General features: G+C 43.3%; 2 protein-coding genes across 2 annotated transcripts; one reads left to right on the forward strand and one right to left on the reverse strand.

Annotated features, from left to right (window-relative positions):
* Nucleotides 1–2,263: 2,263 nt before the first annotated feature.
* LOC139283792 (neurofilament medium polypeptide-like) lies at nt 2,264–6,077 on the reverse strand. The gene is made up of 4 exons (XM_070903830.1): nt 5,327–6,077; nt 3,848–4,047; nt 3,622–3,746; nt 2,264–3,515 (listed from the first exon to the last, which is right to left on the reverse strand). Exons 1-4 carry the CDS (start codon nt 6,075–6,077, stop codon nt 2,264–2,266), a joined length of 2,328 nt encoding a protein of 775 aa, XP_070759931.1.
* Nucleotides 6,078–8,885: 2,808 nt separating this feature from the next.
* On the forward strand, nt 8,886–15,977 carry fancg (FA complementation group G). The gene is made up of 14 exons (XM_070904927.1): nt 8,886–8,966; nt 10,213–10,312; nt 10,416–10,541; nt 10,674–10,846; nt 11,478–11,628; nt 12,106–12,236; nt 12,328–12,474; nt 12,721–12,881; nt 13,024–13,090; nt 13,270–13,586; nt 13,667–13,707; nt 13,818–13,991; nt 14,341–14,455; nt 15,474–15,977. Exons 1-14 carry the CDS (start codon nt 8,886–8,888, stop codon nt 15,574–15,576), a joined length of 1,887 nt encoding a protein of 628 aa, XP_070761028.1. The 3' UTR covers nt 15,577–15,977.
* The last annotated feature ends 395 nt before the right edge of the window (nt 15,978–16,372 follow it).

The raw sequence follows: 16,372 nt of genomic DNA on the forward strand, positions 1-16,372 counted from the left end.
TCCAGGCGTTGTTGTTTACTCCAGATGTGTCTGTTTTATTCCTCTGCCTTCCTCTCTACCTTCACCTCTCTCCGTGCTGCTCTATTTATAGCCATCGTCTGCACTAGCTGATTATTATGCCATTGTGGTTCAGTGCTACAGCGAGCTGAGTCATTTCCCCAGAGAATATGATTCCATGGAATACGATATTTGGTGTATTGTTAGCCTTTGACCTCCCATTTATCATCCTGGATGCTTTATTAGAAGAAAAACAGGTTGTTATGCAGGATACTGATGCCAATTCCATCAGGGATTACTCTCATTTTATGATTAGCTAGCAGCAGTCTGCAGAAGTGTTATTATCTTGCGCATTGGAGTCCAAATCCAGCAGCATGTAACCTAATCCATTAGTGCCTCATGGATTTATGGATACGGATGCATGTAATGAGAAGGAGAGGACAAGGCCATTGGTGATTACTATTTTGAGTTTTATTTGATAATGAGTCTCAGGATTTTCAATGGTCAAAAGTACTACAAACAGGCAGTTTCACTGATACTTAGTAAAGACCAGTTTTTCCTAGAATCTCTACAAAGTAAAATGTACTTTTTTGAAAAGAAAACATCGCTGGATGGGGTCTTTTCCATTTGATTCTCAAAGGGCAAAATAAATATTCTGGTAATTGGGGGAAAAACGCACAAACAAAATAAAGTCAGATAGCCTGTCATGGCTGACTTGACTGAATGTCTCCACGACCGTTCAATTCCCAAAGCCTACTGAGATCTGATGTGATGTCAGATGTGAGTATTTCAGGAAAACCTAAAAATATTTTTTACAAAGTATTCTAATAAAAGCGCTATTCACATGCAGTGATAAGAGTAACAGAAATGTGTAACGTCCACCTGTGTTTTATGACGTGGTTGCTGATCCCACTGACAAAGCCGTCCATCAGATGCAATGAGACTGCATTTGAAGGGGATCCAATGAACTCAGGAGAGAAATCCTTCCAATGTCAGCCAAAATGTGTCAAATGTCGTATCCATAAAAAAGGCTTGAATTAAACTGTTAGCTACTTTTAATAGAAATGGATGACTTTTCGCACCAGCTGCTGTGCTCATTAGTAGATTCACTAACAAATCCTATTAAAAATGTAGCTAAACCTTTTCAGTGAACGCTAGTAGAAATCTATAAATAGCTCGAAATACTACTGTAAGTCTTTGGATTTGTATTTCCTCATTCATTTTAACATGGTATCAAAAGGCTGCATTCTGCATTAATCTGTACTCATGATAATCTATTGTATAATTAATAATAATGAGATAAATGTGGGAGGAGTGAAAGGAGTATAAAATCACTGCTTCAGTGTGTGAACGTTCCCTCTTTGCAGTGAGGCAGAGCTGGAAAATAAGAGGGAAACTGAGTCTGTTCTGTGCGAGCAAGCGGCGCTGCTTCTGATTTATACATGAGTGCTGTCTCTGGGACGTGAGGAAGGGTGTGCTGGCTGCTCGTACAGCTCCCTCTCTCCTCAGCCGCAATGCAGTGCAGCTACTGGCAGCGTTTACCTTGCGGCCTCACACCTTGTACGATCACTCTTGGTCACTTCTCCTTCATAAATCTTCACCTGAGGTCAATGTGCTGAAGATGTTTTTGCAGTGTAAACAGATTAAGAAAAAACCCCACCCAGAAGCTTCTTGTGTTTCATTCTTCATTCTTTATTTTATCTGTTTCATATTGCATATTCTCAGCAGTTTATACATAGCACAGTCATGGTTGTCCTAGCATTGCAGACCAGAGGAGTGAGACACTGCAGTTCGCCTGTCAGGAGAAGCTGCGTTAAGGTGCACAAGAAGCAAAAATTCAAGTCTTTCTTACTCATGTATTTGTAAATATAGTAGACATTTGTATCTGCTTAAATATACATTTTTATATTCAATAGCTGTCACAATCTTTAACTTGACATTGTTTTGCAGGCCCCTGCGGTCCGCGTCAGCGGGATTCGGTTTAAATGCACTTGTTATCAGTTAAGGGCAGTTGTCACATTCAGATAAAGAGTTTAGAGCATTCTGCATTCACTACAGTCATACATCAGAAGCATAGGGTGTGTAATGGCCATACTTGGGGAGCAGGGGATTATTTGCTACAGAAATCACTATTGCTTACATACCATCACCTGCTTTGCTTTGGACAGCTGGGTACCTCCAGCCCCTTTCTCCTGCTCTTTTTACTCCCTCAGTTCTTTGGCATCTCCATCTCCTCCTCGTGCCCTGAAACACAGCTCATCCAGTCTTACTTCTTGGCTTTCTCCTCCTTGCTCTCCTTTGACTCAGTGCCAGAAGATTTCTCTGCTTTCTCTGCCTTGCTTCCTTCCCTCACCTCCTTGCTCTCTTCTTTACTGGCCTCCTTTTTCTCCTCTGGCTTCTTCTCCTCCTTCTTGCTCTCTGTTTTCTCGGGCTCTGCTTTAGGGGCAGGCTTTGCCTCGGGTTTCTTCTCCTCCTTCTTGCCCTCGGTTTTCTCGGGCTCTGCTTTAGGGGCAGGCTTTGCCTCAGGCTCGGATTTCTCTGGTTTAGGAGCAGAGGGTTTCTCCTCCTTGGCGGGGGGAGCACTCTCTTTAGGCTCAGGCTTGGGGGCAGGTTTGTCCTCGGCGGGCTTGCTGGGAGCAGCAGGTTTCGAGGTTTCATCCGTCTTGCTCTCTTTCTTTGTATCAGGTTTGTCGGCCTTCTCTGGCTCTTTCTCCTTAGGCTCTTCCTTCTTCTCCTCCTTCACGGGTTGCTCTTTCTCCTTCTTTTCCTCCTTGACAGGCTGAGGCTTCTCCTCTTTTTTCTCCTCTTTGGGAGTGTCTTTGGCAGCGGCAGGCTTGGCCTTCTCCTTTTCTGGAGACTTTGGTTCGGGGGTCTTGGGAGGAGGGGATTTAGATTCAGGGGATTTAGATTCAGGGGATTTGCTGGGTGGGGATTTAGAGACAGGTGACTTTGACTCATCTCCTGCAGGCGACTTAGCAGGTGATTTGGGCATCGGGGATTTGGCTGGTGGTGATTTAGATTCTGGTGATTTTTGTGGAGATTTAGATTCTGGTGATTTGACAGCAGGAGATTTAGGCTGAGGGGATTTTGAAGCAGGGGATGCGGCCTTTTCTGGAGATTTAGACTTCTCTTCTTCCTCACCGGCATCCTCTTCCTCTCCCTTCTCCTCACCCTCCTCATGCTTCTCCCCCTCTTCCTTTTCTTCCTCCTTCTCTTCTTCTCCCTCTCCTCCCTCCTCCTTATCTTCTCCTTCCTCACCTTCTCCCTCCTCTTCTTTGGTTTCCTCGCCTTCCTCTTCTTCCTCTCCTGCCTCCTCTTCTTTCTTTCCCTCCTCTTCCTCCTCATCGGCCTCCTCTGTCACCTCTGTCACCTGGGTCTCATCTGTCTGCTCCTCCACGATGACTGTATCTGAGATCTCCTCTCCTTTCACTTTGAAGTGGGCAGACATTCTGCTTTCCAGGTAAGAGTACGGACTTCCTCCCGACACAAAGCGATTCTCCTCTCCCTCCAGTAACTTCCTGTTTTAACGACAAAGACATGCAGTCAGTGAAAACGTCAATAACTTTTGACATTAAGAAGCCAAAGAATCAATTCAATTATGTGTGGTTTTAAACCCTGACCAACCTATAAGCAGCGATCTCAATATCTAGAGCCATCTTCACATTCAGCAGCTCCTGATAGTCTTTCAGCTGGCTGGCCATCTCCCATTTGGTGGTTTTCAGCTCATTGTCCAGCTGATTGATGGTCTCCTGCAAAATGAAAACACAGAGTCTTATAGGTCAATAGGATATGTGCAATGAATGTGCTTTCCTCATGAGAGATAAGTGAGATGTTTGTGTTGATTTCCTGCCTGTAGTGAGTTGAGGTCATCGTGGTGTCTGTCTTCACTCTCCATACGCTGCCTCTCCAGTGACTCCTTGGTTCCCCGAAGAGTCTCCAGCTCAATAGTGCGGCTCTGGAGCTGACGGCGGTAATCTGCGATCTCCTCCTGGGTCCCACGAATTGCATCCTGGTTAGACCTGGCAGCGTCAGACAGACGCTCCATACGCACTGCAGAAATTAAAGAATGCATACAATTTAGAAATCGCACCATTGTCCAGCCCGTGTGTCCCAAAACAGTTAGACGTGACTGGCATTTACTGAAGTACAGAGAATTCCAGCATTTTGATTTATGCATTGTTGTTTTATTTTAGTCCTGAGACATTTGACCTGTCCTCTCTCAAGAGAGCAGACAGTCACCACAGGGAGTAACCTTGACAGTGTCCATCTGTCAGTCAGTTGTCTGACTCAGCTCCCTCCCTCTTCCAGGCATGAAGGAGCCACAGTGCTGCAGTCAGCTGGACACAACACAGGGAAGGTCATTCTGTTGGCACCTTTCACTGGTTATATCACGTCAGCATGTAGATGTTCAGCAGTGGTCAATCTACAGATCATTAAGTTCTGTGGCGTGCAGTTGAACTGCTGTTTGGATAAAACCCTTCCTGGCCTTTAAAGTTGTCAATTGTGTATTTAGTACCACAGAGGTCACCAGCACCCTGTGCGTCCGATCTTGCATCTTCTTGCAGTATAATAACGAGATGTTGTCTCAGTTACTGCCTTGCTTCAGTAAGTCTATCCATCTTATCTACATGTTAAGGTTACTTCCATGTCATTGGTAAACTCCAATCAGGATATCAGAAAGGATGTTAAGCCGAGTGATGAAGCACTGTCCTGTCCTGTCTGCCTACCACAGTGACCTTGAAACGACTATTCTGTTTGTGGAGGTCCAGGTTCAGGGGCACACGGCGCACATGGGGTGCAAGCAAGAACACACCCACTGTTACCCACAGTGAGAGTGCAAATTAGTCATAGTCTCCTCTCAGTGTGCCGTCTCACTCCTGCAGTGCTTGGCTTAAGTAAAAATGATCATTCTGCGGCAACGATGCACCCACAGAAAAGGCGCACCATAACTGGAGGTCATATTATTAAAATATTGATCTTTCCGCATTTTCCATTGAGGTTATCTGCCCTGACTTAGGCCTACTTCATTCATCCGTAACCGGCAATTAAACTCTCTTTTGTTAAGGTTTGCGATCTGTCAGGTTGGTCTGATAAACGTTTTCAATATTCTACCATTGACAGCATCTGCAGAGATGTAGAAGTCTAAGCTACAGCCTCATTTAAACGGTAACGTGAATCTCAGGGATGTGACTTCAGACTTCAGCACCACGGACAGAGAACAAGCACTACGTTGCACGCTGAAAAACGCACGAGGAAGTTTCTCTGTGATCTAAAAGCTATACGTTTTAAGAGTTTTAAAACTTGTTAAAACCTTTTTGACCTAACTCACCTTTGAACCATTCCTCAGCGTGCGTTGAGCTCTTGGATGCGTGACTGTCCAGCTGCGAGCGGATCTCTCGCAGTGCGCCGGTGACGTCCGCCTTGAGCGTGTCTCGCACATCGAAGCTCACCTGAGCGCCCTGAATCTGCGCGAGGAGCTCAGCCACCTCTTCCTCGTGGTTCCTCTTCAGGAAGGCGTCCTCCTCCTCCAGGGCACGGAGCTTCTTGTCCAGCTCCAGCCGCGTCAGGCGGCACTCCTCGACATACTTTTTCATGGCGCGAGCGGCAGCCTCCAACTCTTCCCGGTTTCGCGTCTCATCCTCCAGCCTGACCCGCAGGTGCTGGATGTCCTCCTCCAGGTGCTCGTGCTCAAGAGCGGCGCGGGCCTTCTCCCCGGTCAGCTGCTGCAGGAGACCCCTCAGGTCGCCCAGCTCTCGCTCGTAGTGCTCCCCAACAGAAGAGCGCCCGGCCTGGTTCTGCCGCAGAGCTGCCGCTTCCGCCTCCAAGTTGCGGTTGTGCATCTCCAGGTTCCGCACCTTTTCGATGTAGCCGGCGAACCGGTCGTTCAGAGTCTGCAGAATCTCCTTCTCGCTCCTCCGCGTCATGTCACCGTTGAAGGTCTCAAAGCTGTCGACGGAGGACGGCTGGCTGTAGGTGAGGCGGCGGCGCTGGGAGTGAAAGCCGCTGGAGGACACGGAGGTAGGCCGAGCCTTGCGGTACGAGGTCGGACCGAACAAGTGGTGCTCTACCGTGAAACTCATGTTGGCCGGAGAGAAGTGACTGCAGCAGGAGGGGGATCGCTGGGCTTTTATAGGAGGGAGGGAAAACTCACTAGTCAGCACCAGGACACACTCTATTTAAAGAGATATCTTCTTTTCACAAAAGTACTGCCTGCGCAGGAATATATTCACGCTCATCAGTGTAGCACTTTGTTGATGATTTGTATTTTTACTGAAGGTGCTAATGAGGTGTATTTTAATGAAGCAAAAAAACCTACATATTGTTTTATAGCATGTAAAATGTTTTTCAAGCATCACTTTTCACTTTCTATCTTAAGGTGTTTTGTGCATAAAAACACCTGGGACAAATATTTCATTTTAGGCTTATTTGCAACTGTCAGTTGCTATGGCTCTGTATAAACACATACATTTTGCAAGGTTTTAAACATTTAAAGACATATTCATATTTTTGGGAATGCTGTGGCTAAAGTCTGTGTGAAGTGATTGTGTTGGTGTGCAGTGTGTTCTGCTGATGCTCTCTGTAGCTGTACTGCTGCAGTGTGAGTTTGCAGATCCACGCCAACCCCCTGGGACTCAATTCAACTGCTGGGCCATTGACAGACTCTCTCTCTTCTCCCTCTCTTACTACACACACACACACACACACACACACACACACACACACACAAAAGGGTTCGTTTCTCCCCTCATACTTCAAACGTAACTTTTCATCTCTTAGTTTCTGCTTCTTTTTGTTGCAGAAGAGTAAAACATCTCCAGATGTGGTTGCAGGACCAGCGTGACATGTGACAGCACTGACATAAAAAAAACAACTTAACAGTGCAGACACATCCGGATACACACTGAGCTACGATGATACAGCGTTCACACAAAAGCAAAGTGAGCTGTCGCTGCTGATCTAAAGGGATGTCTGCTCTGAGAAGAGGACCAATTGTGAAGAACATGTACAGCACCTATTGATTACTAACTCAGGGTGAGTGAGTTTACTCTGCCTTGAAGGAGCTGAGAGAATTGTGTATATGCCTTTCCCCTGAGATGTATGTTGAAGAATAGACGTATCAGCACACAGTCATTTCTCTGTATCAGCCATTCTTCGATCCTGTGAACATGTGTGTTGTCAGCCCAATGACACCCAGGGGACTGTGTGACACCCTGTCCTCTGTCATATCTGTTTAAGATCTTACTTTCAAAGGTGAATTTTCACAAATGTGTTAAAATGCATGTTTTGCACCACATCTCACATGTTAGGGACAGAAATAACATGCATCACATTCCCTCCTTCCACTGACTTCATGTTTTATATATGAGGATAATGGAGCAGAATAGGCAGAATTCATGCTCTCATGTTCAATATAGCTCATGTTCCTCAATACCTTGTTATTTGAACCAACTGCATGCAGCTGAAGTCTACAGGAAAGAAATACTCATCATTTTTCAATCTGTGTTAGAATAAGACCTGCTGGAGAAATATTACAATGATTTATCCCTGGTGATGGTCGGTGTTAAGCTACACTGTTGGGGAGCTAATAGTTGAGACAGAACAAGACCTCCAAATGATGAATGGTCTAAATGTCAAGCAACAGAACAGGCAAATTTAGGCTGCTGCCGGCTTCTCAAAAGGAACATAATCTGCACTTTAATGCTGCCATGGGTGGATTTGTCGCAGTAACAATTTTATACAAACCTTTTTACGAAAGTTTGAAGTCTTGCCATGTGAATGACATTGGGAGAGGGACAGCAGAAAAGGAGGTGGGAGGCTCTTGCCATGTAATGCCCTTGTCCTTGAAGGGATGGATGGAGAGAGGGGAGACAGTGAGACAGAAAGAGAGATGGAAAATAGCAGGATCGATGCAGAGGAAAATGTCACAAAACAGCTCATCCTTGGGGGAAAAATATGTGGAGAATCGGACTTAAAGATATCTTTTGTGTATATTTGCGTGGGTATGCCTATGCAGCTGCAAGTGTGCAAGTATTATATTGTGGAGCAGTGGATGTCAGGAGCTTCCCCTGTTTTCCATGGTGGTATATTTATAGCTTTCTGTGATTTGAGACAATGAAAGAAAAGGAGGAGCCGGGAGGGTGTGATGAAGGCAGACAATGGAGGTTGCAGACAACAGGGAACAAGATGATGCACTCATGAAGGGATGACAGAGACACACAGAAAGAGGGATGGGAGGAAAGGACAGGAGAGGGGTGGAACTGGGTGAGAAAAGAGGGAGTCACCTTGGGAGGGACAACTAGAAAAATGGCTGTTCTGGCAGTCTCAAGGATGACTCAGCTGTAATACAATTAAGGCCTTGGATTGTGTTTACTGGCTTTAGACCTGCACATGTGTGTGTGTGTGTGTGTGTGTGTGTGTGTGTGTGTGTGTGTGTGTGTGTGTGTGTGTGTGTGTGTGTGCGTGTGTGTGTGTGCATGTGATTGTGGTAGCATGCCACTGTGGATTTTTCTAAGGAGAGGGCAGCCATCACGCAGAGACAAACTGAATACATTAAGGTTGTGCAATTATGAGGGTCTCTGTATGTTCATCTGGAGGGTTATAAAGCTAATGATCAAAAACAAACAGCAGTGGCACTTCACAGTTTAATGGATGTGAACATCCACAGATTGAAGTTTCCAGAACAAAACTGAAGCTGGCTCTGTCACAGCACCACCTGCTGGACAGTTAGCAGACTGCCGGTGTCATGTCCTGATTTGTCCACAGGGGGCAGCACAGTGCCACAGCAACAATAAACTGTCTAATGTTTACTTCCGGTGTTAGCTCCCCTTTGACAAACGAGGGAAAGTTCAAACCAGACACCGCTAGTTTTTTCACCAAACAGCTATGTAATGTCGAATAAAATGTGTCAACCACTGTCTTTATCAGATAGATGGATCCAGGAAAACAACGAGTTGGTAAACAAATGGAAGGTAGGTAGTTAAAGTGTCGTCTTTTCAGCGGTTAGCGTTAGCCTCTACAACATTAAGGACTACAATAACGTTCATTGTATAACCTTATATAAATCTGTTTATGCTGGAGAAATTAAGAGAGATAGATTCTTTGTTAACGTTAAATGCATACTTCTGGTATCTAATAACATGCTGCAGTATATTATGTTTTTTTGTGAACTTTCCATAAACAGCCTGTCTTCCACTGTTGTGTTTGATGTATTGATTTCTTATAGCTCGATAGCAAATAATGTTGTATTATTACCAAAGGTGGAAGAAGCATTCATGTTTGCAATGATAATAATAATGATAATTAAGTATGCAGAATAGCTTCTCTACTTATATAATATTATATATTTTATAATTACAGATGTATTGGCATGTAAGCAGCGTTTTAATGTTGTAGCTGGCTGATTTTAACTAATTCTTATACTATTGGTAATTTAATTCAGATGCATCAAATTTTTAAGATCTGATCACGCTTTGTATTGATGTGTATTATTTGATACTAATCATAAAAGTAATCTTTTCATAAAATGATATCAGTACAAAGTTGTCACGTATGCAATGTTCCAGGTAAATAACTAGCAGATGTTGGGGCCCCATACTGATAAGATTCATTATTGTTTGGGTGTCTCCCTTGGAATGTGGGAGTTATGCGATAGAGGTCTCTTTTCCTTGACCCCTAGACTGCTGTCCAAATAACTTGTATATCATAGGTTTTGGGGTACTGAGGGACCCTAGGGAAATATAAGTTTATAGATTCATGAGTTATAGTAGGACCCTATGTATGTCTAAATGTATAAAGGACGAGGTTGAACAGTGTTCGAGGCAGCAGTACTGATTCGGCTATGGGTGCTGTACAGGTCAAGATGCGCATGCCTGTTGATCCTGATCTTTGATGCAAATAAAGAATATTATGTGAAAAGTCAGTATCAGCGGAGTTTCCTTCCATCATCGAATCATCGCCTACATCTGGGGAATGAAGAAGAAATTGACAACAGTATATAATTTTTTTTGATAAACTATAATAATTGTTATAGTATTGTTATGAAAATAATTGTCGTGGAGTCTTACTACCATAGTACCATATTTCCTTATATTAGCAATGTGAAATAGTATAAAATGTAAATACTCAAGTAAAGTACGAGAACCACTAAATTTTACTAGTGCAGTTGTGAAGTAAATGCAGGTTACTCTCCATTTTTCTTTCGCTTCATTGTTTCAGCAGCAAGAAGGAGAAGGAGATGCCTTGAGCCGAGACCAGAACCAGACCCATCTGAGATGGTGTTCCTCTGAGTTTCACAAACTTTTAAGGAAAATTCAAGGTGGTCCATCTCCTTCAAAATACAAAGGCTTTACTTGTTAAGGTGGAGAGCTCAGCTCTTACCTTTATGTATCTTCTATCTCCCTCTTTTCCCTCTCCTGCAGGTATCCCTCCTCTTGCAGACCACACACACTTGGAGCTGACAGTGGCGTACAATGCCTGCGTGTGCGCTGCTGCTCAGTCTCAGTTCTCAGAAGCTGAGCTGCTCCTCACACAAGCCACAGAGAGAGGTAGGCCTACACTGTGAAATGATGACAAAACCATAGATGTAGATGACACCAATGCCATACATCAGTTTCATGTAAGTTCTGAAACATGATTGCTCAACTCTGATTTTTACAGCCTGCTCTTGTTCCCTACAGTTCTACAAGTGACAGGAGATGACCCTGTTGCTTCAGACTCTCCCGTGTTTTGGACAACAGTTCTCAAATCAGTGGAAAACACAGCTTTGAATTCCTGTGTACTTTACCTTCTCTGTCTGCAGTGGGCAATATGGCTGGCAACCTGCCAGCTGAAAACTATACAGACATTTCATGTAAGATCCTGTTTGTGTGCTGTGTTCCCTCCCAACTTGTTTATTGTGGTTTAAAGGAACTGTTGCATCTAATTTGTTTAGATTAATGAGATGGCTGTCATTTAGCTTCTGGTGTGGCCCAAACCACTGTGCTGAGTCCTCCTAAATGATGATCGTTCTCCATTAGCTTCCAAGTGAACTCCACCATGGTTTGTTTGTGATGTAACCAAGCAGGAGGTTATGTGATATGAATATGGATATGTTCAAAAGCTATTTTACTCATCATGTTGGTGTAGAGGCCATGTTATATTCTTCCCTCTTATCTTATAGTATTTATGAGACAAATGCTCCATACTAACTACTACCAAGTGTTGGATTTATACTCCAAGCCCACAGAGAAATACCTTTTTTTTTTGTTTGAAGAAAAACATGAAGAAATGCAAACTTTCTTCAAAACAATTCAAGTGCAATTTCCCTTAATGTATATATTTTTCTCTCTATGCCAGCAAAACATTAAAGGCATATTTGCTGGCATGCTACAGTCCCCAACTGTGGATGGATATTACAGGCTTGATCTTGTATTTATTGTTGCTATTGTGGATATGACAGTATTAAAAAATAAAACTATACTGCATGTTTTCCTGTGATGCAGGAGGAGCTGTGCTCTCTGTTTGAGACACTGTCTACTGGAGTTATGGATGACAGGAGTGAGGCCAGAGGAAAGTCGTCTGACATTCCCCTACTGCTGATGGACCCAAGAAGGCTTGTTGAATTATTGCACATCTGTACTTTCATTGCCCGAGGTCAGCAACATTCACGTTTTTTGTTAATTCATATTGAAGGACCAGATACAGTTTGTTGTGACCAGACTAAAATATTGTATGAAGCTTCAGCATACAGTTAATGTCTTGATTTATAAATACATGTTTCACCTTGATATAATCTATTCATTTTTTTGCACGGGTGCCACCAAAAGAGTACAGGGGCAGACAGACTCAGTAGTAGTACTACAGAAATAACATAAATAAAATAAATAAAATATCACCTTAATCCAAACTGATATGGATGCTGATTGTCAGAATCGACTTTTAAAATAGAAGTGAGCAAATTGCGTGTGCACCAGTATTGATAAGTACTTCAAAGGTTCCTAAAAAGAATATAATTTAGAAAGATTTCTTTATACTGAACACAAAGATGTATGACAGTGATGTATAAATAGATACCTTGTGTTTTTAGTATTGTGTAATTAATCCTGTGTTTTGCTGTTATGTTTCATTAAGGTGCAGAAAGGTTGAGTGAGGGTCGGAGTTCAGAAGCGCTGCATGGTCTGCAGTCAGCTTCCTCCCTGCCTGCTCCCAGAACTCTAGTAGCATACACACACCTCCTCTCAGGCTCTTGCCTTGCCCATATGGTACGGTCTACACATGCAATCAGAAAATGATGCATAACAGGTTTGAGCATTTGCATGCAGTGAGAGTGTGTGTGTTTGCATTTGTCTCCAGAGCCGCCCTCAGATGGCATTGCAGTGTTACCGGAAGGCACTAGAGACAGACCCCCGAGGTGTAAGTGCTCTGTATCAGAGCATGCTCATCTACAGACAGCTGGGCAACGCACAGGCTGAGATACAAGCTCTTCGTTTGCTGCACTCAGTGAGTAACACAAGCATACAGTACATACAGGGAAGGCAGGAAAAACATGCCAAATGTGTCTAAATATTTGTCTTGTAGGTGTAGACAAATTATTTTTATTGTAAAAAAAAAAAAAAAAATTCTCTGCCTTTATTGTAGTAGAATAGCCCTCAGCAGGAGAGCCAAAATGTGTATTTGGGACACTGACACATATTCGTGTAAGTGTAGGCCTGTGTACTGAAACATGAAACCTCTCTTGGCCCACAGACTTTGATGTTGCCCTCTGGCACAGAGCCTGCTCTGGCGAGTACTCATCTCCTCTCCCCGTCCTTACTGCTCTGCAGCCAATCACTGAGCAGCCTGCTCTCAGTTCCCTCTGCCCTCTCTGTCCTTCACAATCTGGCTCTGAAGTGTGTGCTCCATGGGAGGTGAGAAGACCAGCATGGAGATCAGAGTTTCTGTCTGGCACCTGACCGCTACTAAAAACCAGGAAACGTACATGGAGATGAGAATAGTTGAGAAGTAGTGCACACTATAGTTGTTAAATGCGTGTTGTTGCTGTTTCTTCAGGGTGTCAGAGGGTGTGGAATATTATTTGGACCTGCTGGCTGCTCTTCACTCAGATGATCAACATGGAGTAAGACCGAAAACACTGATAGACATGCAAGATAATTTAACAATGAGCTTTAGATATTATATCATATTTTTGGGCATGCTTTGAGCTCATTTGTGAGGAGCCATAATGTAATTGCCCCCGGGAAGAATACTTTCTAAACATGTTAATTGACATCTGTTTGCTGTATGTCTCTGTCTCAGGTGCATGCTGAGGTCCCTCCCCTCCCCAGGTTGCCCAAGCTTTACCTGGAGGCAGGTGCTGCCTTGCTCATGGCCCGACGGCCCGCTGATTGCCTGGTGCTGTGCGATGAAGTCCTCAACGCGATTCTGGAGCTGCTGCCAGAGAACTTGGTGTTAGAAGAGCCAGAGGAGAAGAGTGAGGCTGAGTCCAGGGTTCTGTGTGCAGAGGCTGAAGATAGGGTGGAGATGCTGCTCTGGGCCGGGGCTGCCTACCTCCTCCAGGGTCACTGCCACACTCATCTGACAGACTGGAAGCAAGCTGTGACTCACTACACAAGGTCTGTAAGATGAAATTGACTTCATTTCTGTCATAATTTTTTTTGTGATTGTAACATATAGATTGCACTCTGCATTACAGGTGTATCAACCTGCTGGTGAAGGTGCGCTTTAAAAAGAGAGGTGAGGTCTTTTCTGACTTTTTTGAAGCTTTGTAGAGAAATTGCCCTTTTTACACACTCTACAGCTACTGTGACTTTGTGCATTTTTGTCTGTTGATTGTTCAATTACAGGTTTTCCACCACAGATCCCAAGTGCAGATATGGTTGGCAAGCAGGCAACAGATCTGTATGTCCTCCAGAGGCTGAAGGGGCTTTCACTAGCTGGTAGGGGCATCAGCTTCACCCAGACAGACCAACTGAGAGAGGCACTGAGAGACCTCCAGTTCAGCTTGCAGGCATTCCCAGGTAAATACACCACAGCTGTAACTAAATGATATACACAGCAGAGCTTGAAGCTATTTTTGACACAGGATTATTGTCATCACTGCAGCAACTTGGTCATACAGGGGCAAGTTAAGGTCAGACATATGCACTTTTGGCCCATACTTGGGTATTATAGACTACAATTTGAACAGTGTTTTTCTGTGTTTTTCACATCTTATCTTTGAGGTTTTTACACACAGCACCTACAATCCTGTTCATGTATGAGTCACAAACCATATCAATTTGACATGGATGTGCCGGGGGACTGTAGTGAATCTATACTTGGTTTGCATGGTCCCAGCATGTCATCATGCTGTATGTGCTTTCTTAGACTGTGTGGGTGCAGGGCTGTGGTGTGGTGAAGTGCTGTGGAGGCTTGGCAGGAGACAGGAGGCAGCAGCTTGTTGGGAAAAGACCTGGAGCTTCACCACACAATCCTCAGTAGAGTAAGACACTGTCATTCTTATGTTCACTGTCTTCACTAAGTTTGTGGTTTATACTGTGCAGTATGTCATATGGTATGTGCACTTCACTCCTGTTTCACAATTTGCACAAAAATGCATCTTGAATGACCTGGTTACATGTGTACAGCTCTACACACGTGTGAATGTACCCAAAATTCAGTGTGGGGTAGTGAGATTTAATTGAACATGCTATACTCTGGGATGGTCAGGAACTCATGTGACCATGTACTGTGTAGAGTGGGATGAACACACTAAAGCATTTTCTATTCAACTCGAAGTGCATGTAGCAAGGCTGCATGTAGAAGATTTACCTATTCTGAAGATCTCAGACAGGCTTTTTAAAGCTACTGTCCATTATCTACACATTACAGTAAAACAATGAAGCATCTAGTGTTGCGTATTATTGTTTCACCTCATTATTGTTGGTATGCAGGGAAAATATCATCACCAGGTAACTCAAATAGATAATTTACATAAGTAATAAAGTTAGAAACCTTTAACATCGCCAACTGAACTGGTGTGACCCAGCCATTAGAAATGCATGATATTAAGTGGTTCACCACATTCTACTGTATAGATTGATAAAATACCTACAGTATATATTCACCTGGGGCGATGCATCGAAGAGGGATTACTATAATTTTCTCTAGCTGCTTAGTCAAGATGGCCATGTACAAATGTGCATTTTTTCCACTTCTGCAGAGTACACATTTTCCCACAGATAAACTCAAATGTAAAAAGGGAAGCTAAATCTGATCACAAGTCGTTACTAAAAATGCAATTGAGATGTCCTATATGAACTGCAGTCTGTCTCACTTGGATATACACACATTCTGAATATGTGCTCATTGAAGATACTAAGTCTGAACAGGGTATTTTTCCAAAGAAAATAAATATGATGCCCCTAGTTTAATCAGTCTCTTGTAGCTTTAGGCAGAGCACATTTACTATGCTGTGATGTTATTCTCCTTCTAACTGGTATATGCCTTCTGTGTTGCAGGAGTCTTTCTCTGTACCTACAGGAACCCCAGTCTGGCCCGTTGTTGGACTCTACAGAGCTGTGCCACAGAATACAGGAACTTGGTCCTACCTTGTCAGCCTAAAAAGGGACAACAAAAAAAAAAGAAGTACCGTATCACTTACTGAACAGGATCAACTTTCTCTGGCCTGTGAACTGAAACCCATACCCACAACAAATGTGTATGTACTGGGACAGTAAAATACAGCATCTTGAAAGGGTTTACAGTGTTTGAGACTGAGAATGAACACACTGTGGGTGGTAAACCTGGCAAGGGGTTTATTCATGAAATTATGAAATATTATTAAGATTGGTAATAATAAAGTTGTTCATTGAGGGTCTAAACTGGCTTGTAGGAAATAAAATGTATATTTTGGCCAGGCAAGGGTAATCAAGACTGCTATTTAATGAATTATGCTTTTCAAGATAAAGCACAATACCTACTTCTTCAGAAGATACACACTATAAACTGTTGCTGCTCTTAAATGACTATACCATTGTTATTATACATTTTTGTATGGATTGCTTTTACAAATAAAACGCTCAAATTAATTAGCATTGTTTTTCACACATGCTGTTACTATCAAGCGTAAAAGACCAATTTCATGTTTTTGCGATTCTTCAATATCAACGCGGTACACGTTAATTGGATAGCAGAAGTTTGGTTATAGGCTTACACGACCAATAACAGAAAAGTTGATGAAAATAGGAACGTCCCACTCATTTGTAACTGGCCAGATTTCCACAATATTCTCGTTGACGTCAGACTCGAGAGTCTTTCATTGGTTACCGAGTTTGATGGACAACCTCCAGCCAATCAGAATGGCGGATGCATCCAGCTCATGCTATAATTGTAAAGAAGAGCACGGAAACCGCTGCTC

The sequence above is a fragment of the Enoplosus armatus genome, chromosome 4, assembly GCF_043641665.1.
Source record: "Enoplosus armatus isolate fEnoArm2 chromosome 4, fEnoArm2.hap1, whole genome shotgun sequence".
In the NCBI taxonomy this organism is placed as follows: Eukaryota; Metazoa; Chordata; class Actinopteri; order Centrarchiformes; family Enoplosidae; genus Enoplosus; species Enoplosus armatus.